Source organism: Amblyomma mixtum, chromosome 2 (assembly GCF_055824585.1).
Source record: "Amblyomma mixtum isolate Tamu chromosome 2, ASM5582458v1, whole genome shotgun sequence".
Classification (NCBI taxonomy): domain Eukaryota; kingdom Metazoa; phylum Arthropoda; class Arachnida; order Ixodida; family Ixodidae; genus Amblyomma; species Amblyomma mixtum.
In genome coordinates, this window is record NC_143013.1 from 306,497,845 (window position 1) to 306,523,947 (window position 26,103).

General features: G+C 50.9%; 3 protein-coding genes across 8 annotated transcripts in view; 2 read left to right on the forward strand and 1 right to left on the reverse strand.

Annotated features, from left to right (window-relative positions):
* HPS4 (Hermansky-Pudlak syndrome 4 protein) overlaps positions 1-9,399 on the forward strand; it is a 69,193-nt gene extending 59,794 nt beyond the window's left edge. For all 6 annotated transcript variants that reach the window (XM_089574754.1, XM_089574753.1, XM_089574755.1 and 3 more), the window contains 7 exons: positions 644-775; positions 1,439-1,533; positions 1,766-1,835; positions 2,397-3,800; positions 5,664-5,796; positions 6,995-7,100; positions 9,163-9,399. In XM_089574754.1, the coding sequence (XP_089430880.1) occupies positions 644-775; positions 1,439-1,533; positions 1,766-1,835; positions 2,397-3,800; positions 5,664-5,796; positions 6,995-7,100; positions 9,163-9,265 (2,043 nt within the window). In that variant the 3' untranslated portion in view covers positions 9,266-9,399. The remainder of the gene's footprint in view (positions 1-643; positions 776-1,438; positions 1,534-1,765; positions 1,836-2,396; positions 3,801-5,663; positions 5,797-6,994; positions 7,101-9,162) is intronic.
* Positions 9,225-12,133, reverse strand: LOC149364823 (telomere length regulation protein TEL2 homolog). Its single transcript, XM_089574759.1, has one exon. The coding sequence runs from the start codon at positions 11,797-11,799 to the stop codon at positions 9,388-9,390; it is 2,412 nt and encodes an 803-aa protein (XP_089430885.1). The 5' UTR covers positions 11,800-12,133; the 3' UTR covers positions 9,225-9,387.
* Positions 12,134-12,148: 15 nt separating this feature from the next.
* RhoGAP1A (Rho GTPase activating protein at 1A) overlaps positions 12,149-26,103 on the forward strand; it is a 149,155-nt gene continuing 135,200 nt past the window's right edge. The window contains exon 1 of the mRNA XM_089574751.1: positions 12,149-13,610. Coding sequence (XP_089430877.1) covers positions 12,332-13,610 — 1,279 coding nt within the window. The 5' untranslated portion in view covers positions 12,149-12,331. The remainder of the gene's footprint in view (positions 13,611-26,103) is intronic.

A 26,103-nucleotide genomic window follows, 5' to 3' on the forward strand; every position in this document is an offset into this window, starting at 1 on the left:
GCTCCCTGAAGTGCTGCAAGGTGAAAGCGTTTCGTGGCGCACTGTTTTTTTTTGTTTTACTTTTCATGTTTTATTTTTAATTTACTTTGTATCTTTATGTCTTTTATTATTTTTAATTTTTGTTTATTTTTATTTTATTTTATAATTTATTTATTAAACCCGTGCATTCACTAGATGCGCCTTTGTTCAAGCTCAAACCCTGAGCCTTCGCGGCGGAGTGGTAGCGTCTCCACTACAAATGCCAAAGGCCCTGGTTCGGTTCGCAGGCTCGACACAGTTTTTTTTTAAAGTAGTGACGCCGAAACGCCGCCACACCTGCTAACATTCCTTGGTCCCGACAGTATGAGCCATTAAAGGCTTTCGCCTTAATATATAGAGAAACGCGCTTGTTAAATCGAACGCCAGAAATTATACGGTGCCCACGATAGTAGCTTTCACTGCTTTTCCGCTACTCAAGCTTCACCGCAGTAAGACATTTATTGTGAAGAAGCCAACCTACGTTTCAAAGGGGGAGAGGGGTCATTTGTCTTCACGACAGTGCTTACTTATGACACGAGCTCCGTGAGAGTATGTATGGCGAGATGCCTCGAACTGGCGTCAACAGAGCTAGCAATTCTAACCCGACTCCCCTCTTCCGACGCAGGGCTGCTCCAGCGGGGAGCCGTTCGCCGCGCGGGTGCGCGAGTTCTGCAACTCGTGTTTGCCCGTGTGCTGCGGTCCCAAGGACCAGCTCTCCAACCTCTTCATGGCTGTGCCGACGCTCAAACTGCCGGATGTAAGTCGGTCTGAAGAAATACCTTCTGTTCAATCCGCGTTTTAAACTTACCTCGCCATTCACTTGCGTCTCTAGCGTTGGTGCAGGCAAAGCCAAGCTGCGCAGGATTCTTTACTGCCTTCCATACGATTTTTCTTTTTTGAAAAAATTTGTTACACAAAGACCGACCTTAAAATGTACACGGTGTTGCAGAACTCAACGTATACATATAAATCATGGTAGTCTAGACTTGCGAAGTCAGGCACTCAGAGTGAAAAAAAAAGAAAAAGAAAATACCGTCTCATCTTACTGCGTCTCATTCAGATCCGAATAGCTGACTACGCGCGCTCCCTGTCCATTCATTATAGCTGGATGGCGCCCGAATCCGATACCAACAAATGTGTAAGGCTTCATTTTCATTCGTGCTTTGAGAAACATGCATATATAAAACCAGTAGAAAAACGAAATTGCTACCTTTCCTTTTGTTTTGGAATCACTGTTCCCGATACTAACAACACACATCAACGAGCCAATTAGTATTTCTGCGGTTATTTGTGCTTCGAATTACTGCACTACATAATCTTGTGCAGTCTCTAGCACTGTTTTGTATATTCATTTTCCGCTCGATAAAGTCGGGTTTCAATTTCAAGGAGGGCTCAGGAGGACACGCGTATTGTACTGCAGGCCGCATCAAACGTCTACACGAGGGGCTTTGCGCTGCTCGAGGACCTACAAAAGATGCCCGGTGTGCTCGCCAGCTGTGTTCTCTTCGATGAGAGGCAAGTTTCTGTGCGCATGACTACTACGTAAGAAAGGGCGCAGCACTCGAGTGCAGCACTTAGCAAAGATTTTTCAAGATGCGTAGTTTCCATCGAAGTGCTATACATCCGAGATGGCGATCATTGCACTGTGAAGCGCAGATAATGCAAAAGCGCCCTCTTGATAGAATCCTCATCCTCGGCTATAACCTGGATGCGGTCAATGATCACTGCTGTTTATTTCGATTTTCAGAGTTCTTGCAAGTCAGTTCACTCCGGAAATAACGCACCTACTGCTCTTAGCGGCCACATCTAAGGAAAGGGTAAGTGTTTTACGCCATGTCCACCATGTCCGTTGGCTTTTTTGCAAACTTTTTTTTTGACCACTCATCATCATCATCATCAGCCTGACTACGCCCACTGCAGGGCAAATGCCTCTCCCATGTCTCTCCAATTAACCCTGTCCTTCGCCAGCCGCGGCCACCGTATTCCCGCAAATTTCCGCCCACCTAATTTTTTGCCGCCCCCTGCTACGCTTGCCTTCTCTTGGAATCCACTTCGTTACCCTTAAGGACCAGCGGTTATCTTGCCTTCGCATTACATGCCCTGCCCACTTCTTCCTCTTGATTTCAACTAGGATGTCATTAACGCGCGTTTGCTCCCTCCTCCACTTTGCCCGCTTCCGATCTCTTAACGTTACATCTATCATTTTTCTTTCCATAGCTCGCTGCGTCGTCCTTAGCTTAAGCTGAACCCTCTTTGTTAGCCTCCACGTTTCTGCCCCATAGGTGAGGTGACCACTCCGCACTTTCTAATATCGTCGCAGTTCACCTGGTTTTGTGGCGTCAAAAAGTAATTAAAAAAAAAATTCGTTTCTCTTTCAGCTCGCCATGCAAGACGTACCGGTGAAATACCCGATACCTCCCGCCGTACGCCTGGTGAACGTGTACCTCGAAGCCGCGTGGCTCCGAGACCTGGCCGTCATCAACAAGCAGTCGAACGAGAGCCCCAAGGAGCTGGACAAGTACGTCGAAGGACCAGTCGACGACAGAAAGCGCTCGACAGGGAGCCTACACTCAATCCAGGACCCGGATGGCCAATACGCCGAAAAGTACCCGCCAACCCAAGAGGACAAGGAGAAGGAGCTGGAGAGAGCGGACTCGCTGAGCGACGTCGACTCTACCATGTCCTCACAGGCGACCAACCGGTCATCTAGCTGCGCGCCGTTCATCTCGGCCGTGCAGCAGGCGACGGGTAAACAGAGCCTACCGGACAGCGACTTCCTCTCCGACTTCGACTCGGCCGAAGACACGGACTTCACGGGACCGGACGCCAGCCTGAAACGTCTTACAGAGCTTCAGGACACTGTCGCGGATTGTCTCCGAATCTCGCAGGAGAATCTGGCAACGGACAACCGACGGCGGAGAAGAGCGGCTAGCAGGAAGTCAAAGAGGGACCTCAGGAAATACGTGTCCAAGCCAGACTTGCGCAGCATCCTAAGGGACATCGATGAGGCGCAAGGTCAGGAGTGCCAGGACAGCCGTGCCAGCACCGGGCCGTACCGCCACGACGATACCAACGTCTTCCAGGACTACGACGCCGGCATGGGGTTCGACGCTGCGGGACTCTTCTACAAAGCGCAGATGATGCACACGCCTACTCTCCTCAGTCACTTGAACAGTCAGAGGTCAAAGGTCACAACGACGTCGAAGCATGTCACGACGCGGCAGCCGCAAAGTCAACTCTTGTACGACCTGTACACGAAGAAGTTTCAACGGGCGCTCACGAAATTTGGGGAGATGTGTTCCTCCCTTAGTCGACGTAAGGAAAGGTCGTCCGGAAAACAGGTTCTGTTTAGCAGCCTCAGAAACACACGCGATAGTCCACCCGAACCTGAGGTAACTGACGCGCAAGAACTGCTTCCGCAGGATAACGGCGCGAACGGCTTCGAACTGCCACCGGTAGTTCAAGTTGAACTTGGCGAAGCGCTCGACGTCCCCAAGGAGGAGACTAACCCGGTCTTTAGAAAAAGAGAAGCCGGTGACGGCGCCGGAGGTCCTCAGCCGAACGGTGCTCCCGCGCATGAACAAACCGAACATGAAAGCGAACGCCTGTGCAGTGCCGACAACAGTGACCAGCGTTCAGTGACCGAAGGTGACACTTCAAGGACAGGTGCCCAGCGCGAGTTGAGGAGGTCAACGCTGTTCATACAGAGGTACTGCAACATGGCGTGTCTGGTATTGCTGTGCAATGCAGCAGAAGAAAATGAGCACTTCATCTATTCACTGGTGAGCCTTACCTGCTTTAAATGAATATTAAATTCTAACCTATATAATATATGTATGTAGTGTGTGCTGATGTTGTAAAGCCTGCAGGAAATGTAACTGCATTTCTGGCTCCCATCACACAACAAATTTTTGTGAAGATATCACCCAGCTGGTAACAGTAGTTTGATGAAACTAATGAAATTAGTACCAAGACAGGTTCTCTGAAATTATCAAAACACCCGCAGAAGGTTACTTCAATGCTCAAGCTAACATTCGCCCCCCTTTCCCAGTGTAATCTAGTTTTTTCTGTGCTCGGCAGAAAAATTTTGCATGTTTCACACGTACCATCAGTGACATTAAAGATGAGCATCTTTTCATTTTCCTCAGCGAGTTTAGTACATAACTGACATGTAAATCACGCAGCGGGCACTGCTCAAGTTTCAGAAAAAGTGGCTACTGCACTAATAATGGGCTGGCACGATTTATTCGTTATTTCAAATGAATTATGACTGAAGCAGTAGTGCTTGTGGTGTGACGAATCCAAAGTTCCAAGACAAGTTCAGCTCATACTCTTTTAACACCTGAAGGCGCTACCTCTGAAAATTCCTGAAATAATATGAAGAACATCAAACTTGTTTACAGCAAAGTGGGAAGAAGACTGTATGTTTCTCTCTTTTTTTTTGCTGTGCAACATAAAACTTCCTTCACTGCTACATTATAAGTGCTCCAGGAAAGGTTTTTCACTCATAGATGAACACATCACCATAATTTGTGTGTGGAAAATTACTGTACTGTACCATCAACTTCATGATTTCTACATCATGTTCGACAACCTTGAGCTAAACATGATACCAAAGCTTGTCTTTAGAGTGCATTCATTGCTTTTCAAGGTTATATATACGTTCAAGTGCATGGCTGTTGGCATCTTTTCTTGAATGTTAACTTTTCCTGCTTAAATGTCTCCATGCATATGGACCAAAAATGATCTCTCTTGTATGCAAGTGATCTGTCCAAAATTCTCAGCAGAAATACTGTTTGTAGCAACCTATAGTATGAAATAAATAAAGGTGGTATGCAATGGTACAAGCGATTTAATGTCCCTAAGCTGTACATAGGCAGTAAAAGATGCTGTAATAAAAGAGTCTGCATTAATTTGGGCAAACCGGGGTTTTTTGGAGTGCGTTGACATAACAAAGCCCATCTGCGCATTTGGATTTAGCCTCCATCAAAATTCGGCAAGACGTAAATTTGGAAAACATAAAAGGATATGAACAGTAATTGAAACCTATGAGTTTTCCAACTGTACTGCGAACTATTTTTAGATTGATAAATTATGAGGAATTTAGATATGGACAGGCAGGTATAGTGAGCGTTGTTTAGGCTACCATTGTGTATTGAAGAGCTTCACTGAAAGCTCAAAACAATGCCCACCAGCAGCCAACCATTTAAACTTCCGAGGGTACGTCCTGACTATCTGATGCATGACATGACAAAATTTTAAACACAGGAGGCCAACTCAAACAAAAGTACCCACTTGTGCGTCCACTGGCATATTGCACAGTATACGGCACAAAATTCAGCTGCTTTGCAGGCTTATCTCAACTAAGCAAACTGACAGTTGACCCACTGATACAGCTCATTTAATTAATCAGTAAGTTGATCTGGCGGCTAAAAATTATTAACTGATTGACAGAGATTTCAAAGATCAAGGCAAAAAAATCAATCAATCACATAATAAAATTATCGATTTAGTCAATGAGTTAGATGAACAACCACTCAGCAAATATATACATGCCTCTAAATGAATTGACAAATGAAGCAAATGAGCAAACAAAATTCAGGGATGGTAAGGAAAAACACGTTGCATGTGGTCATACTTTCCAGTGGAGAAGATGTATCGCTGAACTCGGTGACTTGGAGGTAGCAGCAAGAAGCTGGCAGCACCAGGACTCTCAGCCAACAAATGGTACCAAAGGTGCTGAGGTGTGCTTCAACAGCAAACTGTGCAGCCTTAGAGGTAAGCAATCGTAATGTGAACTTGTCAACTTAAAAATAAAACAATTTTGGTTTATGCTTATGGGGGTTTTACGTCCCAAAGCGACTTGAGGCTATGAGGGACTTTGTAGTGCACGGCTCTGGAAATTTCGACCACCTGGGATCCTTTAACATGCACTGACATCGCACAGTACACGGGCCTCTAGAATTTTCGTGAAAGACATGAGAGCGCAAAACGGGGACACGGACGAGGAAGGGAACAGGACGAGCGCTGCTCCGTGTCCCCGTTTTGCGCTCTCATGTCTTTCACGAATATGCACCAACAAGCCCAGTTTCAAGTACCTCTAGAATTTTGCCTCCATTGAAATTCGACCGCCGTGGCTGGGATCGAACCAGCATCTTTCGGGTCAGCAGCTGAGCGCCATGACCACTGAGCCACCGTGGCAGCTCCAAAACAGTTTTGTTAACTGGACATATGATATTGATCAATTCGAGCACCTTGTCCTCAACTTGTTGAATTTTCACTTCACTTTAAAATTCTGTACAGGAAGTTTTCTCTATTTTCCCACTGAAATGTGGTCACTGGGCATGGAAAGTACGCCAAAAACACTTCACCAAATAATTCAGCAATTAAGCTACCTCCTGCACAAAGTTGTAAGGAATAAGCAGTGTCAGTTTTATTGCCTCTAGTTCAAAATAGCTATTTTTACTTAACATCCATGACAGAGTAATTTTATGCAATGTTTGAGAGCGTGGCCTAAGGATTAATAGGTAATGGTAATTTTTCCCACAATAAGGGCTGTAAGCTTTTCTTTGAGGTACACAACAGTATTAATAGGGATCAAAGCTTTATGAAGAAATCAGTATTCGGCAATTAATCACTACATAACATTAATATGCAGCAATAGGAGCCAAGAGAAATAAAACATGTACATAGATGCATTTTCTAAATGCCATCCAAATACAAAAGGTGACCAGATTCATCATATATTTCAAAAACAATCTAGGGAAAGCAGTGAATATTGCATAATTGTAAATATTGCAGTGATTCCGTAAGTCATGGCAACAAGACTGGAACACTCACTAGCTGCATAGAAGCAGCCTTGCTAAAGAAATCCCTGAACGGTGATAAACTGAAACCAACCACATATGGCCACATATTACAGTGCCACATGTTCTGGTTGCAATAATTCACTAACGCTGCCATTTCTCCATTGCAGGCACATTAGATGCACAGGAGGAAGTGAAAAAACAGCACATTCAGTTGATACAATCTGCACATGGCAAGTTCCTCAGGAGCAGCTGCATCAACAACATCAACGCATTGTAAGTTGTAAGCAAAAAAAAAAATTTTTAGAAGTTAGCTCACCAGCTTAACACATAAACGAAAGCTGTTATAGCTTTGGTTTAGCAATCTAGCTCTGCATTCGGCCTTGTAATCTGCGTTGTGAGCTGTAAGAGAAAGCCTAGCTGTGCTAATACAAATCAGCGAAATCTTATCTGGCCACCCATAACCTTCCACCCTCGCTCTCTTTCCCTCTTGAACTTGCCTCTCCACCCTTTCCCCTAAAAATGGAGAGGGGGATTTCCGTCCCTCCGCTTTGCCACCTGCCATGGTTGGCAGCAAATAAATTCCATTCATTTAAAATTAATTAAGTAAGTAATTAAGGTTTTATGGCTCACGCCATATATTCTATGACAAAATGCAGGGACATATGGCTAAACTAAAGATACAACAGCTTTCACTGTAAAAAAAACTGGAGGGGACACTTTTCATGCAATAGCACTAATGGTTTCATGCCCGGAATCGGTCATTCTCTACTTTACATTCATAGATCACAGTAAGTCGTCATACCCATAGAGTTTCTTACTATTACCTAGAGGGAAAGCTGGCAGCCCGTCTATGGGAGTTTGCATGGCAACCCCTCGAGACCACTTCAGCCACCATGGGCGCTCAAAGCATCATGGGGCGGTGAGCTACTTGTTGCGGAACTGCAACTTTTGGCCCAAAAATAATCAAGAAATATAGCTGTTTGATAACTACAAACGTCCTAACATTGAAAATCTTATCTAATGATTGCAACAAACGAGCAGAAAAGCATTTAAGTGCAAAGTTTGCCCAAAATAAGAGACGACTCGCTCTCCTATTGGCCTAGTAATGAACACTATAAAAACTAATATTTCGTAATTAACAGGCGCACTTTTAAAAGTAAATATGTTTTCAAAAAAGATGTTGTTGCTTAAATACTATAAGAGGTTTTTTAATGGCATTTCAGAAAAGTGAAACCTTTTATTGGCGTCGTGTCTATGCGTTTTCACTACTATGAGTTTTGCACACTGCGTTCGCGGGAAAGTCGTCTGCGCACACACGAACAGAGTTTTCGGAATGAAACGTCTTAGTAGTGCCACTCCATGTTTCCAAAAAATTACGACTGTGCCGCAACAAGTAGCTCACCGTCCCATGATGCTTTGGGCGTCCATGGTGGCTGAAGTGCAGCGCCGCCAGCTTTCCCTCTAGGTAATAGTAAGAAACTCTATGGTCATACCACTCCTGGACTGTACAGTAGTTATGCAATGCGCCACTGCACCAGCAGGTGGCAGGTGACAGCTACCAGTGTTAACCAGTGGGTCTTCAGAGACCCAGGCTGCTCTTGAGCAACCTCTTATGAAAATCATTTAACTGCCACCTGCCAGGGTGGTTTGCTCACAATCCGGTGGGCAGGTGGTGATGCGGTCACAAGGTCATGTGACTCAGGCAGCAGATGGGTCATCTGCTTTTTTGCTCATGATGCCGCCGCCGCCTAACTTTCCGCAAAATGAGAGTAAGCCTTAAAATACTTTCATGTACTCCCTGCTTCTGACCAGCTGCAATATGTTGCTTGACACCACCACCCAACCCCTTTATGAATTTGTTGAATGGCAAGAAATTGACACACGCAAAAAGGGACTGCTAAGTCACAGTGCTTCCCCACTTGCCCAAGCGAGGCTAGGCATGCCGAGTAGCCAACCCCACTCTTGTTCTCCTCCCTATAGCCACTGCTATTCCTGCATAATCCTCTGCAGCAGCCACACATAGAGAGTTCTATGCCATGCTGCTTTCCGCCCATCCAAACTCTTTCTGGCTTTCCTTGCTAGTAGAGCAAAGGAGACAAGCACGATGAGGGTTTTAAAACAACTCCACCGGACCGTTTAGTGAAAGAGCTTAGAAAGCAGAATGCAATCTGCGGGTGATTAACAACCACAAGATCTTGTCTTTCTGAAAGCAAAGAAAAATAGGCAACTTAAGAGCTCCTTCTCGGAGAGTGTACGGGCAAACCTGCGCATCAGTGGCTGCAAAGTGTGAAAAGTGAGATGTGCCCAAATTTCCATTGTCTGATTTTTGTTCCAGGTCACTTGGCAAGACGTGGATACAAGCGACAAGGAGTGAAGACCATGAGAGCTTCAAAGTGATGACTGATGAAAAGGATTTTCTATTGAGCCCAACAGTATAGAGATTTCACATGGCAAGCATGACATCACCAGAGGTTACTGGCAAATCAACAGTCATAATGACACCTTGTAAATAGCAAAAGTCACAAGCATGTACATTAGGAATGTAATAAAATCACAGCGTCTATTTATCTGATACTGGCACTTCCTTGTTGATCTGTGAGACAAGGAGCTGTAAAACTTGAGCAGCTTTTACCCTACAAGCATCAAATGAGTCCTTCATTACAACCAGTTGAAGCCACTCCCGTATCTCGACAAGTTCCTGTTCTCCACTGGAAAGCAGTAAGTTTACAGGAACATTGATGAATATCACTGACAGTGCAAAAAGAATGGCATCGCGAACACATGCGTCTGTGTGGTATTTTAAGGCTGACAAGAACTCCAAAAGGCAGACAGCCATGTGGACACTCCTTGGGCAGTTGGCTGCAGAGTCCTGCACAATCCCAAGTGTGGCAATGAGACGCGCTAAAACAAAGCTGTCTTCCCCAAGAAGGTCGAAGGTGTTCTCTTTCCTATCGTAGTAGCTCATCAGCGGGTAAAAAAAGTAGCCGGCAACATCTGAAAACCTGTTTTTAGTAGGTTCCACTGTGGTTGCTCGTCCCTTGCTAATAATCCTGGTCTTTGCTTTCACACGCTCCATTACAACAGTTTTCCAATGTGTATCTGTTATGTTTGAAACAGTTTTTTCAACTCTGGGAGATGCGGGTGGTGCTTTAGCTGATGCTAGCTGGTTGCTTGCCAGAGCAAGCACTTCAAGAATATCCAGCCTTTGTCTAATATTCAAGTTCTTGTCGTAGAACTGATCTGTCAGGTAAGTCGCAACAGTTTTAGGACTGTTCACAGCCAAAGTGACAAGAGCCTGGTGTCTTAGAGCATCGAATCTAGCTGTGGAGAACTTATCGTCAAGGTAAAGCAGTATCTTGGACATTTCTTCGGCAACATCTTGTAGTTCATCCTTGCATGTTTGAATCAAGTTACTAACAGTCTGCAGGCAAGATTCCATCCAATCCTTGTTTTCTTGTTCCAAGAGTCCCTCCATACAGTCACGCAGATACATTGGCTTCTTTGAAGCATTTGGTGTGTCGTGAGACATGTCAAAGGGCTCAAGGTCATCATCGCTGTCCAGTTCATCCTGTACAATATTGGCTTTTGCTGCTTTGGACTTTACTTTTTCTTCCTCAGTACTAATGACCTCTTCTAGACTTGCTTTGATGTGTGGATCCTGCTGTTTTGCAGTTACATCAGTGAGCGATAACAAGTCACTGATATCATCATCCAGTTTATACGCAAAGCTCAACTTTGGACCATCAGGTTGAAGCACAGCAGTAAACTGTTCAGCTACAATCATGCCATATGTCCTTATCCACTCCTCTGGTGATGCAATATGGCTTCCTACGCCATGCAGGAGCTTGGACATGATACTGTCAGCAGTAGCTTTTCCACACCCTGTTATTTTAACATGTCCAAGAGATATCATCAGTGCACTTGTCAGGTACTTCTGCTGCTGTTCACTCTGATGCTTCATCAATGTCTTGTCTCCCCACACACTAAGGATCTCTTTCACAAGATCCAGGAATATTGGCCTCCGTCTTTCAGACGATGCAAGATAACCAATGAGGTTTTGCAGTATAGTGACTTTGCTAAACGTCCTCATCAGCGGCAGCTTCGTGGCAAGAAGATATTTGAGTTTACTGTGAGTACACACAGAGTCGGCCATGAACCAGTCAACATGGCTGTAGTTATTAAGTGCTGAAAGCAGAACGACAATCACATTCTCCAAACAGCTGTCAGGGACACAAGTGATGATTTTGCAGCAGATGCGCCGAAAAATAAAGTCGCTCTGACACTGCAGCACTAGCTTTGGAATAAACTGCTTTTCAACCAGTTCTGACTGCCCAATAGTGCAAACTCGACCCAGAAGCCGGCTCAAAAATACCACGTGAATATCGACGCCCCGATTCACTTCATCACGGGCGTGACATAAAGCTCGAAGTACGCAGTTAAGAAGAGACACGAAGTACTCCCGCGGTGTCAAGACATCTCGGATATTTTGATCGCGACTGTTTACGACCCGCTCGGGCAATGACACGAGGACTGTCTCGAGCGCGGGCCATGACGACTCGTCGGACTGGCCTGATGCGTCTCGGTGACACTGTCCGACCAACAGTCTGTAAAGATGATCTCCTTGCACAAACCTGCTAAGCAGCACTGTCACTTTGTCATGTCTGTAGCTCTTGCTGTAGCGTCGAAGCGCAGAAGCCAAAACGAGAAGCAAGTCTTCGGGAGGACAGCGCATCACGATGGCATCGAACATGCGATCTTCCTCGGCGTTTCTCAGTGCATTTGCGCTTAGATTATCAAGCAGTGCCGTCACGAAATGACAGTATAGAGAAGCGTCGGCACTGCATAGGCTGGACTCAGGGGGCAAGTTCAGAATTCTCTGGATGTCCCCGGTCTTCTCACCGAGAGCTACGTGCGATAACAACTTACGCGCGAGCTCCGCAGGCTCAGACCTCAAGTTGGCGTGTTCGCCCATCGTTCTTCGCGCGACTGTTCGCGGAGTTCTCCACAAAACGCATCCACAACACCCGGAACACCAAAAAGCACAACTTGAAAAGTGGAACTGTTTCTGACCGCCGCCCCCAACAACTTGAATTCTTCAGGCACGACCCACGCGAGTACAGAAGCACAAACCTGCACAGAACAGCGAAGACGCTAAAACGCTATAACTAAAAACCGATGCAAACAACCCATTGTTGCCGTTAAAGAAAGCGCTGTTGGCGCCGTTGCGGCCAAGCGCGAAACTTTCTCGGAAAAGCTTTCATATCTAGCCCTTAGCTGGCGCCACCAGCTTCGTCAACAGCGACACTCGCGAGCGGCTTGGGAAACCCTCGCAGATGAACGCGAGAGTTTCGGGCAGCGTGTAGTGTACTTTGTGCTCTCGTGCGGGTCGCGCCCTTGTATGTTGTGCGATGTTTTCGACGGTGTTTGCGTGTGTCACCCCTTTTGAGTCGTAGCGTATGTGTGTTTTTGTGACGGCGTGTGGATAGTGCGTCATTGCGATCGCAATGGAAGCCTTCAATGACTTGCAGCGCAACTGGGCGAAGCGATTTCCCCACTCGAAACTGTCGCTGATATGGGAAGAGGACCTACGCACTCTACTGTCCACGCACAGGCAGCGTGTAGCTCAACTCCGAGAAGAACTCGAGCAGGAGGAGTTCCTGGTACAGTATTTCGAAAAATATTTGTCGGATGCTGAACGTGTCAAGCGATCGTCGTCGCGAGACAAGTCTGGCGACAAAAACGCCGGGCCCGAACATGGCGACAATCCCCGTAACAGCAACGGCGTCGGCACCTCAAACGGACTACCGGAGGCGGCGGCTGGCGTTACGTCACCGGTTTGCGAAAAAGCGGCAGACTCGAAGCACGACAAACCTACCAGCAGCTTGGAAGGCCAATCTGTCAACGGCATCACAGACGAGCACGGAAAGCCTTACGTGACCGTGATCGCCGTGAGCGGTTTCACGCGCTCGTCTACCTCCGAGAGAAGCAGTGCCTCTGGCCCTACCACGACTCCGGCTGCCGATGCGCAGGATTCGCAGTCGAGGCGTCGTAGAAAGCCACCCACACCGCCTCCGAAACGCGCGAAGTGGCCGCCGCCGTCCACTGTGTCGCAGCTAGGACAAAGCGACGCTCCGCCGACTGCCTCCTCGGCGGAGGCTTCCGAGCCGGTCACTTCGCCCGCCGACTGCCCGAGCAAAAGCGAATCCGCTACAGCCAGGACTCAAAGCGACGTTCCGCCTGCGTTCAGCACGTTCCGGCCGACCAGCCAACCCGCTGCACTGTCGTCCGCCCAGCCAGCACCTACTCGGCCGCACGGATACCCTCTGCGCGAGGCGCCTCCACCGCCCACCCCACCGACTCCGACCGACGCCACCGAAGACGGATACGACGTGATCTACGACACCGTGGCCCTGGAAGACGACGCCTGCTCATCCAAGGGTGGCGACGAGGAGGACCCGGGCTCCAGTCCCGAGCCGGATTACGTGGAGTTCGGCAAGCTGGAGCGGCCGCACACGGCTAGGAGCGGCTCCGACGACGCTGGCGGCAGCGCGCCCAGTCCGGTCGCGTCGCCCGCGACGTACGAGAACATGGCGCTACTCAAGGCCTCGGAGTCGATGGACTCCGAGGAGGACGACGCCGCGTCCATGCTCCGCTCGATGTCGAGCGACGCGGAGCTGGACCAGGACGCTGGCACGGCGACCACGGGCAGCGACCACAGCGGCGGAGGCCGCAGCGCCGACCTCCACCGCTGCAAGACGGAGGAACAGCTAGACGTCGACTCCGGTGAGTGGGAACGGCCTTCTACCAGGACGCCGCGCGTCCTGTGCTGAGCCGGAGCTTTGCTCTGACTAAGCTCGATTCAGCGATGGCTTGGCTCAGCCAACCGAAACGTCTTTCGGACCGTAATGACTATGCTTCGTAGAAAACTGCCACTAGCGCGAAAACAGTCGGCACGTCGCGAGCTGTGGCGTAGTTTCACAAGCGCGTCTAACCGGCCGAGGCGTCGAATGATTCAGCCCTCTCATAGCAGCTGCGACGGCACGCAGGTGAAATTTTATCGCTTCGCCACCCGTAGCAAGAAACTACTTTCTCATGTTTGACGTCGCAGTGTCACAGACGCGAAGCTTTCTGTTTACCCCCCTGTAGGTTTCCAGCCTGGCTGGACTTCATTACGGCACCTCGTGACCGATTTTAACAACTCGGCAGTCTGTCACACTTTAGCTCAGTCGCGCGCGTATTCCGAGGTACGGGCCTCGCACGCACCGAACTGTCGCAATGCGTTGCACACTTGTATGCAGCCTTGTATCCCGAGTGAGCCATCGGGTATGTGTAGAGAGCTCCGTATCTGTTTTGGCACCACCCTTGTCGCCTCTCGCGCGACAAGGAAAGAAAGAAAATATAAAGTGCACAAGGGGCTCTGCGCTCGTGTGTAGGCGCCGGTGACACAGCCTCGACTTCCGGCATAACGTCGGCTGGTGGCGTTGGAGGTGGTTGCGGTAAAGGCCAAGAGGAAGGTTTTGCGGCTGAACGGCATAAATATTCGCCGCGCACTTTTTGCTTTACCTGTCAGCGCGCCTGTTGGTGGACAGTATTGCGTTCTATACCGGAGTATTAGAGTCCTTCAATTAGTACTTTAGGTGCTTGGCGTTTTTCGGCCTTTCAGTGCCGGGTCGTTTTTTTTGTTTTTTTTTTTCCCCCCCGAAGCTGCGACTTCCGTAGAGGCTCCTGGTGAGACCCCCAGCGCTGTTGTCAGATGAGAAATTCCCAGCGAACGTTGAGAGGAAACTGTCAATTTGCCCGCGGGTCGAACGTTCCTTCGTTGTGCGTGGACGGTGATCGCCGTTCTCGCTTTCTTGACTTCGCGTTCTGGAAGATTGTTCAACACCGGTTTTAAATCGTGCTGCTGATGTTAAACGCCGGCTCGTGAATGCGAACTTCGTTATCCACTTCTCTAACGAGGGCATCAAGGGGGGCGCGGTCGATGAGTCGACATATGAGCGTATCGCGATCGTTTTGGCCATCCATTTGCTGGTCCACTTTATAGACGGGCTGTCATTGGGCTCCTACTTGGTTCGGTTGCACCTCATAGGTGCCTCATCGGTGCCTTATCAGGTCTCGAAAGGCTTGAACTCCAATCCTCGCGCCCGGAAAACGATATGCGTAAGCCTGAACTATTGAACTGTGCAATCACAAAGCGACTGCCCGCCGTCCTGTTGGAGATATCATGCAGACAGAGATATCTACGCGCTTGCTTGTGAGTGTGCAGTGCGTGTGTATTTACAATCCGTGGACGATTTGGGATGCAACCGAATGACAACCGAAATCAAAGGAGCAGCAGCGAGGCACACTCTCTGTAGGGCTGCCGATAATAAAGCAGCTATTTCATATCATTAGACCCTTGCACACGTTTTAAAGCCACGGTAACTATTTTCCAAGTTTTATAAGGTTTGGTGAACCTCAGTCCAACCACACCATTTACCGACGACACTGTACGAGGAGATCCAGACTTGAGGCCGTGGGCAGTTATATGTACGATATTCTTCCATTTAGCTCCTCCGTTGGCTCTGCACATAGAAGGCGAACAGTCTAGCTTACGTGCAATTGGTAACGATAGCGCCACTGCGTCAACAGTGCTTGTCGGTTGGTTATCTGACCCCGTGACTCATCCCTAAAGATGGCCGTTCTGCGCCGGCGGGAAGCAGAGATTTGATGTGACTTGTGTTAGTGGGGCAATGTTCTTGCGCCTGAGTCATAACTGGTATACGCACTGCGTTGTTGCGGGCATCTACATTGCACTGATTATAGTATCTAATTGCGCGAGATTGCTGTTTGTGAATAAAACAGCAGTGAAGGTTCTTGATGAGTCGCCGCAGATATTCGTAATTGCACACGGTGGCTGCGATCAGCTCACTTCCTGTGTTGCACATAGCGCCTAGAAAAGGAAGATCACCAACAAAATAGAATCCGCGACATATATGAGTACAGTCTGGGACTAAAGTCTCTGGGCTAGCGCCGTAATCGAAACAGATAGCTCTGTTTTAGCCGCCGGCTGGAGATCGCACTTGTAGAGGTTAAAGTTGGACTTGAGTTCTTTCATGTGTTGGGCACTAGAGAAATCAGGCGATTGTTGCTTCACGTCGCGCTTAGAGGCCATAATCGCCAGACGACTTTTGTCCCCGATAGTACGTGGCCCCGATCAGTGCACGTTAAAGAACCCCAGGTGGTCGAAATTTCCGGAGCCCTCCACTACGGCGTCTCTCATAGCCTTAGTCGCTTTGGGACGTTAAACCCCATAAACCAAACCAAACCAGTACGTGGCCCCGAAGCAGTCGCACTCAACTGGTGTCAAAGAGCCACTACATATTGTTATATTTTTTTGTACATTGAAAGGTGTAGCAAGCAGCCGGTTACACTCAGAAAACGTTTTCTATAAGGAATAATTTAAAGAAAAATACTTCCCAGCTTTTACAAAAGCATGGTCTGCATTCCATGGACTTCCATACGTTATTCTGCCAAAAAAAGACACTTGCTGTGCTCTGTAAATTTTGTTCGTGAGAAGTGTTCTGGTATCGAGTCGTCGGGAGGACTTTAGTCGAGACGACGGCCCTCCCATGCCGTGAGTTCGTCGCCAAGAAATGGATTGTCCTGAAGCGAGTGGTCCTCCGAGACGCCGGTTAGTGACAATCATTGTGTGGATCATAATCAGAGACGAAGTCACGGTTATTGCCTCTATATAACGGTGCACGTGCCTGCGTTTTATCGCGAGCCGGAAGCTCGCGCACAACATATCCACAGCCGCCGCTAGTCGGAAAGTCAGCAAAGCAGTATAGTTTCGTTTTCCGAGAGGATTACCATGCATGGCAAGTGAGACGGTATATATAGGGACAGCCGCGTTCGGGACGTTTTAAAACTGCGACAGCCGGCAAGTCGCAGCACTGGATGGCTGGATGGTCGCCTGAGGGGCTGCATGAGCTTCCGCGAGGGACGTGCCGCTGCCTGAATATAGCCCATGAAGGCTGGTTATTCATGGCGCGCTTGTGCCGGGCGCCGCAGAGGAGGCGCCGTTTCCGCCTTTGAATATTCACGAGTGAGACGCCGGCTGCTGTAACCTGTCGTGACCGCTGCCGGCGTGTGTAACGCTTGCGCGGCGCAGCGTTCGGTCCGCGTATACAGCGGCGCATGCCGGGAATTAATCGGAAGGGTTTTCGTGTCGGGAGCGCGTTACACGCTCGTGCCCGATGCGTGCGCTCACGGCGAAGGCCTTGGATGGGCAGCAGCAGCGCGGACCGTGCACAGCTGGAACGAAGTGTTCCTGGAAAGCCGGAAGATGCGGCTCCGCTCTCCCGTGCACATTGTGTGATCTTTGTCATTTCTGTCTGCAGGCCGTCATTGAAGAGTGATAATACGTGGAAAAGACCGGCCGTGGGAAGAGGCTGCTGTCGTTGGGAGCGTTTTTCGCTGACAAATACCGCAGCGTCAAGGAGTGTTCTATACCGCGATGTCAGGACAGCGAGCGCGGCTAGGGCGTGCGGACCATCAACCTACGGATCTCGGCCAACCGTCTTCGGGGCACCGCGCGGGAGCGTGCGTCCGAAGAGTGGCGGTATTGTTGTTGCCTTTGGCGGCAGCTCTAAACGGCGGCAGCGACGCCGCTGTCTAGAGAAGCCGATGACCGTCGCCGTTGCTGCGATGGAACTTGCGAAACCCTTGCCTCTTTCCTTTTAACTCCGGAGATGCTCCGAATAGGTTCTTTTGACACTGCAATGCAGGCCCCACGGCCGAGGGGCATCTGAGGGCAGGCTGGGCGTCACGGAGGAAAGCAACTCACTGTGGGGCTTTTTCCCGGTTAGTCCACGGCTTGGATACCTTTGGAGCAGACCGTGCGCTGCTTGTGCTCATGTAAATGTGGGAGACCGCGTCTCAAGTCCCTGCTGAAGCGTGTCGAGTTGGCCATCCCTACACGCCCTGCCAGCCATGCAACTCGAATGGCGACTGCCCTCCTGTCAGACCGACTACTCTATACCCGCTCTTTTCGGGTTCATATTACGGAACGGCCCGTTAGTTGTCGGCACCCCTGCTTGATCACGGCTTGCGGCAAGCAGCCGGAGCGCTCTAAAAACAACGCGGGGGTAGGGGTGGCACCCTTGCTCGACTGTTGTCAGCCGTCTTTTCGTTTCATTCGCATTGTCCCTGCCAGTGCAGTCCGGGCTCGTTGTCCTTTTTGCGTCGGGAAGGCGTTGAACCCTGTGATTTTTGCGGCCCGTCCTCCTCCTCCGCCTGTGCTTCCTCTTTCCGCGGCGAACACGGTCCGGCGAGGAAGTCGGATCACCGGCCACCCCCTTCCTCGGCTCCGTGGAGAATCTCGGTTCCCCGGGCCTTCGCCCGTGGAGTCTTCTCTGTTTCGAATGGCGTTGATCCGCTTATGCGCGCCTGGCCAGAGCACCGAGACGAATTGCCTCTCGTCTTCTTTCTCTCTCTCTCTACCGTCTCCCTTTAACCACGGTCCTCTGTCCTCCTGCCTCGGGCACAGACAGCCGTCAGCAGTGTCCCCCATATCTGTTTTGATTCGACGCCCCCAGCTCCGTGGCGAGGGCGTCCGCGCAGAAAAGTGCTTCCCGCCTCCCGCGTGTGACGCCTCACCGTTGGCCCGAGGAGGTGCGTCGACCGCTTGATCTTGACGGATCGCTGCTCGTACCGCGGCTGTCGATCAGGGCCAATCGCCGCGCCAGGTCTCGCGGCGAAGTCGTTTCTCTCCGGCGACCCCGTCGCTCGTGTGTCCCAGGCGGTGGGCGAAAGCAGGACTGCGACCTCGTCCTCTGCCCACGCGAGTGCGGAAGCCTGTTCCGTCGCGAGATTGATTACCGCCATCCACTTGCCGCGCGTCCGTCGGGGCCTGTTAGGTATGGCTAGTCGGTCGGCAGGCGACGACCTCTCGAACAAACACTGGGATCGCGTGGCGGGGGGCGAGAGGGGTGGATGGGGCTGAGGAGACACTGGCGCGGCGTCTTCACGTTGTACGTGCGACGGCGGCGCCAACATCATCACGCCTCCGGCCAGTGGGGCGTCTGGCGGAAAAGCGGGCTAATGGATTTGTGGCGTGCGCGGCTTTCCTGCATTGCGCCCCAGACTCGCGAGTGCGGAGCGAAGAAGAGCAGCCGAGACGCGTGTCATTCTTCCGCGAAAGCGGCCCCCACTCGCCGGATGCTGTAGCTTGGCGCAGAGAAGTGTGGAGCCGATTTTTCCGTGCTGGTACGAGCGGGGAGCTGTGTGTGCGTTGTCTTTATCACCAGCGCACTTCGTACGGCTGGCAGATTCGCCAGCGTGGGTGTACGCTGCCAAGCGCTGCGTAACGATTGCGTGCATTGCAGGCTCGCAGCTTTCTCTGAGATGAGCCGCCGCGGTGGCTCAGTGGTTATGGTGCTCGGCTGCTGACCCGAAAGGCGCGGGTTCGATCCCGGCCGCGGCGGCTGAATTTCTGTGGAGGCGAAATTCTAGAGGCCCGTGTACTGTGCGATGTCAGTGCACGTTAAAGAACTAGAAATTTCCGGAGCCCTTCACTACGGCGCCTCTCATCGCTTTGGGACGTTAAACCCCATAAACCGTTTCTCTGAGATCACGCTGCACTTTGGTTTCAGGCGTAATGATCACCCTTCATGTCGCAACTCGAGTATTTATTTCGTCTGTGCCCACTAGAGAACGTAGCGAATAATATTTCTTAAGCCCCACCTCGATGGACACTTCCGAGGCGTACGGGGGGAGCGCCTACGCGCACGGGCGTACGCTGGAGCCTGTCTGCGCATGCGCGAGGCGCGACGCGCGAGCAGGCGCGAGCGGGGCGCAGATATCTGTGCATGCCAGATATCGGCGCCTGCGTACGGGCGCTAGCGCGCGCGTCGGAAGCGGGGTCCGGTTGACAACAATCGGAGGACCGCGGGGCTCTCGAGGACTCTTTTCTTCATAGCTTCGTGTTCCCCGAACTTTTCTTCGCAGTTTAATTCGTCCTTTCAGGGCCCCCAACCAACTTTTGTTCACGGCTTGACATTCTTTCACTCGGCTCGGGAGGGGGAGCGAGCCAGCACCAGGAGCATGGAGGTGAATGCCACTTTTCGACGCCCGTCGCGGCGGGTGCTGGGCGCGCAGGCGCTTCGCGTGTACGCCTGGGAAGTGTCCATCGAGGTGGGGCTTTAGAGTAGTCAGCTTGGCAGGGCGTCCTTCGACGTAGTCATGTAGAAAGATTTTCGCGCTTGTTATATTATTCTTTTCTGCGCTACTAAGGCCATGTGCATGTTGAAAAATAAAAAAAAATAAACGGCAGTTACAAAAGAAAGTTATCGCAACACCCCTCCAGTGCATCTGTACTAGCGTTGGTGTTTAGGTTGTTACAGTTTCCAGCCATTACGACTCTTTGTTCAAGCTTTTGTGCGTGCCTGGAGAAAATTATTACTGGAGCTTCCGTTTCGAAACTAACCAAGCAAACTCGCTTGAGGCTAGTATAATCTGTTTATAGAAATGGCGAACTGCGTCTGAAACGGTTGGGAGAGCTCAAAACCAGGCGAGGACAGTGAGCGTGCGCGTGTCTTGTTTTCTTTTGTTTGTTTGCCAGCAAATGCAGCTGCGTTGAACACGCAGAAACTATCGTGTGGCAGCTGAGTGTGAGCCGATATCTGGCCCTGCTGTTCCCACCCAGTGGGCGCGAAGTCGCGATCGCCGACCACGGAGGTCACATGGCGGCCGTGTTCAACATCCAAGGATGCATAATAAGGCTTTTGGCGACCGCGAAGAGAACCAGTCCACGGCATAAATGAATCCTAACTGTCCCCTCGCGCGTCGTCTTTCCCACGTTGTTCAGTTTCGGGGCTTATTTATGCATGACAACTTCATATAATACAATTGGGGCGCCTTAAGCTCTGAGCAGATACATATGCTGATACGGTCCTGGTCTGCACGCCCTTGAACTGGTGCAGCTTGAAAGGGTTGCGTTGAGGAGCTTCAATATCAGAGTTGCAGTGCTTTAAAAGGATAGTTCCGAAGGCTTCAGGAAACTGCATTTCAACATGTATATATTTGCACATGGCAGCACAGATCTGCTGTCCGTCGGCAGCTTCCATTCATTCCTTCTTTGGGCGTCGTAGCCGTACAGGGGCATCTTTATGTGTAGCTTATGTTTTGACACATATAGGTGGCGCTGCCCAACTTAATTTCGATAAGTGGCACCACCAGGAAATCGCTAGCAGCTGCAAAGCGAAGGTAATACCCGAGTTCGTATACCGATAGTTCACTGTGCCTCTTAACTGTTGACGATCCGGTCCGTCGAAGCGTGCCGGCGCCGGAGTAATCTTTCGGTCGGACGCTGTTTCCTCCAAGCAGCGCACGTGTTTCTGTGTCGGTGTGTATGCAGAGGGGGGCGCCGTTTTGCGCGAGCTGCAGCACCATTCCCGCACTTCCTTGTCGCGTCTGGCGGTATTTGTTACTCACGTGTGGCGTTTCCTTTCCTCTCTTTTCTTTTATACATTCGTGTGCCCTTGCCTGGTTGGAGGAAGAAGATTGCGGGAAACGCTGCAGTCGCTATTGCAGGCGTACGCTCCGTTAGATGGTTCTGTACGGGATATTGCTGCCTCTGCTGCAAGCGTCCGCGCTTTTCAGTCGGGGCGCACCGAACCGTGTACTCTGTAAACACTATATACGCCTGTATAGGAGTAAAAAAGGGAGTGAGCTGCCCTCTAGCGTACACCCTTTCAGAAAAGGGAGCGCCCTGGACGACACCTTACTCCCGTTTTACTCCGTCCTGTTTAGCGGTAGGGGAGGACGCAGGCTGAACTCTGAACAGATGAGCGAGACTACATTGTTACGCGCCCCCGTGATCTGTAGAAAACTTCATATGTATATATCTGAGCTCAAGAAGCGAGTTTTTTTTTTGTTACTACATTTAACGTTAACAGTACAGACCAGAAAAGGACTGCCTCTTCGTAGCCCCGAGTGCAGTGAAGTCGGCAGGTGGGTGAAGCGAGAACGGCGCATAGGCATTCACTGTACTCGTCAACTAGCCGCCTTGCTTTTCCCGGCAGTGTCGAGCGTGGAAAACAACACCGAGCGTCAGCTTCCCATCGAATACCCATTCATTCATCTCCTGAGGAAGAGTCGACGAAGCCATGTCACGTTAGTCGAACAGATGTAGTGGCGGAGACTGCTCTCCACATGGAACGAGTATCCCAATGGGCACCGCTTCCTCCCTTCTTCCTTGTGTATATTCATATTTTGCAGTAAACAATGGTATTGCCGCACAGTGGGTGGGCGATATCCAGATGCGTACACACACGCGCACTCAAAGCGGAGATGTATGTTTATCGCGCGGTGGGTGGAAGTGCGTGTGTCTACTCGCTTCTTAGTATCTCCCCTGCGGCGATGTGTCGCTCGAGCCAAGGGCGGAACGAGGGGGAGAAGGGCAGTTGATTTTGGATTAGCGCCTACCGCTCGGGTTGGCACGCTCCTTCTGTGTGCCTGTACACACAGGCCGCATATCGGTGTCGGTGAGAATAAAGGGAATCGACGCGGAGATCTCCGTCGTCACACACACACGTTGTGGCTTCCTCTTTTTTTTTTTCCTTCCTTCTCCCTGCCGCCGCCCTTGGCTTTTCGTATATGAGGCAGCGGCGCAACTGGCAGGCTGGTCGTCGTCCGCCGTCGTGTAGACCACGGCGGCGCGGCCTCGATCAGTATGCCGCGGAGTGGCGGCGGCGTCAGGCTTGGCTTCTTCCCTGCGCGTATATTGCGGCGGATGTGGGACGCCCACGCGCGCACGCCGCCAGGAGGGCGCAGCCGCCGGGGGCCGCCACTGCGTGTGTGTATTACCGCCACCGTTGCACGACAGGCCTACTGAATGGCTGCGCTTGGGCGAACGCTAATGAGCAGCTGTTTCCCAATTTCAAATCTTGGTCCACCTTGGGGGAAATCCCCCAAACACATTTCACCGACTGAATTGACAGCGTTGTGGAAGGGTCAAAAGGCTTGGTGAGGCCGTGTGCGTGCCTCTCCGGTAGGATGCAGTGTTGCCCTCGCAATGATTGATCCCCCCCACCCCGGTCCTCTCCACTTTCTCCTCATTAAAGAAAGTTATTGCCTGAGGCACAGCGGCCTGTACCCGTCTTCTCCGAGCCGTCCACTAGGGCACGTCTCGCAGCCCATAGTGCTGGTGCGGCCTGCAAAGACCGTTTCGACTTTCTAATGTGTTCAAGAAAACTTTGCGCAGAATAACACTAGAAAGAGGGAGAAACACGTACACACACACGAGCGCTCGTGTGTGCGTACGTGTTTCTCCCTCTGTCTTGTGTTATTCTGACGCAAAGTTTTCTTGAATATGTCGCTACACCAACTGGCCCAACGTTCTGCTTTCTAATGCGCTCCGGTAGTGGCCGTACATTTTGTGCTTATGTATTGCCTTCAATGAACGCGACGCATCATTCACGTATTGTTGCTACGTGCCTGATATGCAGAGCTCTTATCAGTTGAAGCTACTGCGACCTCGACCTCTCCCCCCCCCCCCCTTCCTCCACTCTCCCGGCTGCCGATTACTGACCTTGCTGCAGTGTGGATTGATTAGATCTGCGGACCGCCTTTATTGGCTTGGACGCTCATCTTTCTCTTTTCTTCTTACACGACGCATTCATGGAGTATTTGAGGCCGATGATATCGCAGGAGAGGCGCGAAAGCGTTCGGTTCATGACAGCGATTGACGCGAGAGGTCGATGAACTTCCGACTCCGCTCATGTCACGACGAACCCGTTACGATCGGCCGCGCAGATATCAGTCTGTCCTGCATCGCTTTTTACGCGCTGCTGCAACTTTGATATGGATCGGTATTGAAGCGGTTTTGATTGCAAGAACTAATGCGCCTTGCAGATGACGTTCTCGCTTTTCGTGTAGTCATTTTTGATCAAACAAAGAAACTGCGTGGAGGTTATTCGTTTTGTAAGTCTGACTAGAAGAAGAAAGAAAAGTTGGAAGTGCCAAGGTTATCCTTGCTTGGATGCCAACCAGGTGTGCGCCAAGCGCTGCGGTCGCATCTGGCGATGGCGTTGGAGGCGAGGAGGGGATGTAGTCTCTCGCGGGAGGTGTGCGTGCCGTGAGAGCGCCTTCACTGCCTCGCTGGCCACGCGCCGCGTGACTGCGCGATAACGCTCCCCCTCTCCACACACTCGTGCCTGTTCTTCTGGAGGGCCGCGTAGAGCGCGCGAAAGGACCTGGGCTTTGGTGGCGCCGACGCGGATCCACGAAGAGCATAAGGGTGGGCGATTGGCCGAAGCCGGTCTATTGAACAGTGGCGCTATACCTTGTTCGAAGCTGGCTGTGGCAACGCCATGGCTGTCTGATTGGCCGAGCCGGCCGAGGGACCTGTCTGGGGACACGCTGCGAGACCACATATCCGGTCCTTACGGAAGTGTCATGTGTGCATGTGTTGCAGGCGGGCCTGAAGTTCTCCAACATTTCAGCGTGACGTCGAACTGCGTCGAAAGCTTCTCGTTATCATTGATGAAGGAACAGCGAAGGAAGCAGTCAGCGGACAAGGAAAATAACACCACATGAGCACCGATCACATTTTTATTGGGAAAAGGAAAACTCGTAAGCTCCACCGCTGTGAGTGAAAGCCCTGAAAGGCACAAAAAATATCAGTATGATAAAAAGTGGCCATTTCTTTAAACATCGGTACAGACCAGGGGTGGCCAAATTTTTTGTTGTAGAGTAATGTATTGCTTTGTCCTTGAAGGTTTTTTTTTTTTTTGCTTTTGAATTAATGCATCAAGGATGTTCACCCCGCCTGCCGGGTGTCTGCGCTCAATGAAACTTCGGTGGGGGTTAGTTGGGGCATGATATCCCTATGGTAAAAGCTGTTGCACAAACGCAACGGAGAATCCACGAAGAGAAAAGCACAAGGACAGGTTCTGCACTACGCCCAAAGTTTGTGATATTGCCAGCACCTCACGAGTCGTCGTTTTAGTGTACACCGCCAGTCGTTAGAGTAACTTTAACTCCGTCCCGTTGCGAGACTCTACCGGCCATTCTCCCCCAGAGCCGCTCGGCGGATCGCTTTCCGCCGTCGGACGCAAGCTACGCGACAAACGTCCGACGCGACGTGCAAGGACGGACGACGGCGCGCGGCGACGCGCGCTATCTCCTCCACTCCGGAGCGCGCTGTAACGGAAACGGCTCGCACTGGCCGACTTTGGACTCCTCACCCCCGTTATCTGCGCGCCGCTGGTTACCGGACGCAGTATCGCGCCGGCTGTACGTGGGCGTCCCATTTGTCGACTCGACGAGTATGCTGCTTCTGTCGTTTCTCACGGTCCTCGAGGTGGCCGCGTGCTCGATGTAGATTGACGAAAAGGCAAACGTGTCCTCCTGCGAATTTCTTCTTCGTCAGGCTCTGAAAGACCCCAAATGACGTCGGCTCATCTGAATGGGGCGTTCCGCAGCGCTTGGATGTGGAGCTTGACACTGTATCGCTACATGGGTTAGGGTTTATGGGAGTTTAACGTCCCAAAGCGACTCAGGCTATGAGGGACGCCGTAGTGAAGGGCTCCGGAAATTTCGATCACCTGGGGTTCTTCAACTAGGACCTCACGTCGCACTCTACACGGGCCTCTAGAATTTCGATGGAGGCGAAATTCTTGAGGCCCGTGTACTGTGCGGTTTATCTTGCAGTTTATTTTGGTGGGCCGGTTTCTATTTCTTTGTTCCTTTTTTTTTTTTCTTCGGTTGCGTCTACTCAAATCCAGTCCGTCTCTTCCCATGCGGTGTGTGTACCCCCGCACCCAGGAAAAGTGTAGGCGCACAATTCTGGCAACGATGGAGGCTTGGCGCCAAAACCGACCCGCTGCGAGCGGTTACAGTGAACAAAGGCGCGGTGCGGGAAAACGTTCATTATTTTTGTCTTCGGTGCGCGAATGCCCAGCCGCGGTTGAAATGAAGGAAGTGCGAGGCGGCGCCTCGTAACGGCTTTTTCCCCCGCTGTGAACACGCATTTAACCGCAACGAGGCCTTCGTGTTGTGGGCCAAAAATGGCGGGAGTAGGCCTGGTACATGGGGCGCTTGATTACGGGCATTTCGGTTTGTGGCGGGGCATTGCAGCCCGTGAAAACGCAAAAGGAGGTCGCAGTGGCGGCTCAGTGGTTTGAGCATCTGCCTCCGCATGCGGGAGGCAGATGCTCAAACCACTGAGCCGACACTGCGAGAGGTGCGGGGTTCGATCCCCAGTGCCGCCGGGTACCCGCCGGTGATACAA